This window comes from Dipodomys ordii, unplaced genomic scaffold, assembly GCF_000151885.1.
Source record: "Dipodomys ordii isolate 6190 unplaced genomic scaffold, Dord_2.0 Scaffold13, whole genome shotgun sequence".
NCBI classification, from domain to species: domain Eukaryota; kingdom Metazoa; phylum Chordata; class Mammalia; order Rodentia; family Heteromyidae; genus Dipodomys; species Dipodomys ordii.
The window spans coordinates 9680639-9684216 of NW_012267229.1; the positions used below are offsets into that span (position 1 = coordinate 9680639).

Sequence of the window (3578 nt, forward strand, 5' to 3'; positions counted from 1 at the left end):
AACTCTGTCAGCAGGCCAGCAGGAGCCACTAGACCTGATCCTCTGCCCACCCTGCCCAGGCCCAACCTCCCAGCCCCAAGTCCTTCCCTGCTGGCTTTCCTTGGTAACCTTGAGGACTGAGAGTGTGGGACCTCAGCACAAGAGGTGCTTCTTATCAACATTCATGCGCTAAGCTATTTGAAATAGACTGTAGGACAATGCAGATACATTGTACATTGTCCCCATATACATAGATGCTCTTCAGAAGAGAATAGATAGCCTGTGTTGTGGTTCACACCTGTAATCTCACCACCGAGAAGGTTGAGGCTGGAGTATCTTGAGTTAAAAAGGGAGCCAGAGGGAGGAAGGAAGGAAAATGGAGAACAGGGTCTGTGAAAGTAAAAACGATTAGAAGAGGAGAGAAGAGAGAGACAGAAAGAGAAAGAGAGGGGAGAGAGAGAGAGGGAGGGTGGGGAAAGGATTTCACCAACTCCTGGGGGTTTCGAAAGATCCAGCAATCCTGTGAGAACATCTTACAACATTGGGTTCATTCTATTTGTTTATTTAAACAATATTCATATTTTTAATACAGATTTCACTTGTAAGGTGGTATATGAGCTTTTGCTTAAGACATGAGTGTTCTCGGCTGGGTTTTCTTTCTTTTTAGCCGTGTTGAGGAGTCATTACATTTTGTCACAGAGGGGTTTACAGAGATGAAATTTCTTGCCAAAGTGGAATCAAGGACCCATGAGGTCATGAAGGCACTGTAGAGACTTGCAGTCAGACGCAGGCACACGGGGCTAGGAGAATATGCTAGAAGCAGACATGTTTTTCTTAAAGATACAGACTTGTAGACTATTAATAGAAATCAGGCTATTTGAAGACACACTATGATTTTCCCCCCTCGTAAATGCATTATTAAAGACAATTGCAGGGACAGGAAGAGTGAACACTTAACTTTCTTGTAAAAAAGAATCTTGGCACCCTCGACGTATCTTGCTGTAAATCTGGTCTCTGGACATTAGCTTCCCACTTCCTCACAAGCTGACTCTGGGCCTCTAACTTTATTTCGACTTTAATTTCCTTCCTCCCTTATGCTTTACTTGAATGATAAGGATTAAAGTAAACTTCCACCTGACAAGGTATCAAAGAACCCAGCTGTTGGCTCTGTTCTTTGTATCTATTTCTGGGAGTGGACCGCCCATGATTTCAGGAGTGATCCATGTGGCTAGCTAGGTTCCATGGGGAGCCCTACGGGGAGCTGGGACACACTGGGGTGGGGGTGGGGAGTGGGGAGTGGCGTTGAAATCCCGTGGTGACTCCTAGCTCTGCCACTTACTGGCTGTGGGACTCTGGGGAGCAACTGCAGCTCCCTGAGCCTCAGTGTCCCCATCTGTAAAATGGGACTAACCCCCATCTGGAGGAATTAGGAAGAAGAGTGAAGTGCTTGGCACAGTTCCTAATGGGTTCTTTGCTGTTTGGGACAATCAGGACTGCAGGTGTGTGGGGCCATCAGGGTCGGGGGGAGAGGAAGAGGGGGAGAGACATTGGGGTGCCTCTCTCCACATTTGCAAGTTTTAGGTCAGGATGAACCACATGCAAAGCAGCAGGCCGAGCATGGCGGGCCGGTTCACGATGGCCACCGGGCAGCCCTCGCCCCTCTCCAGCCAGAAATCACACTGCTTGACGGCGCAGAGCTCCTTGGTCAGCCGCCACAGCACCCGCTGGTAGAACTTGTCCTGCATCTCCCGGGCGAACTCGGCCTGGTTGGCCGCCTGCGTGACGTTGATGCACCGGGCCACGAACACCTCCTTGGTGACGTTGGCGTCGGAGCAGCCCTCGTAGTGGATGCCGTCGGGGAACTGCCAGTAGTTGGCCTCGTAGTACCTGTTGGCCTCGGCTCCGAAGTCGATGTCGAGCTTGCGGCCTTGTTTGATGAAGGTCCCCGGGCGGTTCTCAGCGATGCGGGCTTCGGTGATGTGCACCGGGCTGGGCAGAGGTTTGCGGTTCCACTTGAACCTGTGCTTCACGCCCCGCGCCTTGGCCAGGGAGAGGTGGCTAAAGAGCAGGACGCAGACAATGGCCAGCCACCAGGCACCCAGATGCTTCTTCATTATGACACAATCTGCAAGAGCCAAGATGGACCCCGGCTGTCAAATTTCCCCAAGGGGCCTCCAAGAAGTGTAGCAGCATTCTAAGCCGAGGGCCTTCTACAGTTCCCCCCAAGCACAATGCCATTCCCACGGATGCTGGGAAGTAGGGGAGGGTGGGGGGGGATGTGGGCTGGACCCCAGACACCAAATCCCCTTCTCTGCAGAACTCATCTTTCTCAGGCTGATAGGCTGCAACTAACAATTATGAAGTTTTTTTAATATGCATGCTATCTTTGACTAGGCACAACGTATTTGCATAGACCTAGTATCCTTGAATAAAGGAGTCAGGCTTTGAAGCACACAGGTATTTTCTGAGATTTGCAAGTCAAGGGGGAATCAAACACTATTTTGTACCTTTAGTCCTCTTTTATTGTGTGTGTGTGCGTGTGTGTGTGTGTGTGTGTGTGTGTGTACATGTACCAGTACTGGTGTTTGAACTCAGGGCCTTACACTCCTGCTCAAGGCTGGCTCTTTATCACTTGACCCATACCTTCATCTCCCTACTTTATTCTCTAAGCTGCCATACCTCAGCCACACCTTGCCATCCATTGTAAGAAACTGGCTGATGCTTCTCAAGGCTTGACAGTACTAAGAAAGGCGGGGTGAGGGGGATGGGGAGGGGGAATGGAGGAAGAAAGAGGGAGGGAAACAACTAAGATATTCCAGCATAACTGGGGGAATCCCAGCAGAGCTGAGCCCCATTTTATGTTGACTTCACAGTGGAAGTAGGAATTGCAGACTCTCACCCCTAGGGGAGGGCTTCTTCCCCTGCTCCTCCTACTTTTTTATTGTATGCTTACTATATGCCAGCTACTGTTTTAAGTCTTGGGACATCTCCCAACTTCAATCTCATAAATCAGGTACATTATTGTTCATAGGTTATAATATGCCTGAGATACAGAGACTTTCCCAAGGCTGCACAGCAGGAGATGGTAGATTTGAACTCAGCTCAGCCTGATGCTGACTTCCTAGCTATCAGCATTGCCTCCTGCCCAGCAGAGTCTCTGCATGGGATGATGCTCACATTCTGTGTTGTTGGGGCATAATGCCCCCAGGCCAGGCCAAGAGCAGGGTTTTGAAAGTTTTCAAGGGGAATAATAAGAGAAAGCAGAGGTTAGCAGAGCTTGGAGATGCCAGGGGATTCCTGAAACAAAGACGCCTCGGGGTATGTGTAGGGCTACTACTGACATCATGGAGGGAATCCCCCCCTCTTCCCCCATCTCAGTTCTGGCCGCCTGTCCCACCTGGCTTCTGAAATGACAATAGCCATTATGGACATCCACCTCCATGGCCGGCCAGTCATCAGAGTATTTTTGCACCTAGACTTCTGTTTGTGGGGTTCAAGGTCACAAGAAGTTCCTATAGCTGGAGCTGTCTTTGAGATGAAGATGTACTGTGATCTCAGGAAGTGCCAGACCTGGATGAGGCTGAGCGACAGCGTGCTCA

General features: G+C 50.1%; 1 protein-coding gene across 1 annotated transcript; it reads right to left on the reverse strand.

The window, feature by feature from the left end:
* Positions 1-1556: 1556 nt before the first annotated feature.
* Positions 1557-2093, reverse strand: Prnd (prion protein 2 (dublet)). The gene has a single exon (XM_013010638.1). The coding sequence runs from the start codon at positions 2091-2093 to the stop codon at positions 1557-1559; it is 537 nt and encodes a 178-aa protein (XP_012866092.1).
* Positions 2094-3578: the final 1485 nt, after the last annotated feature.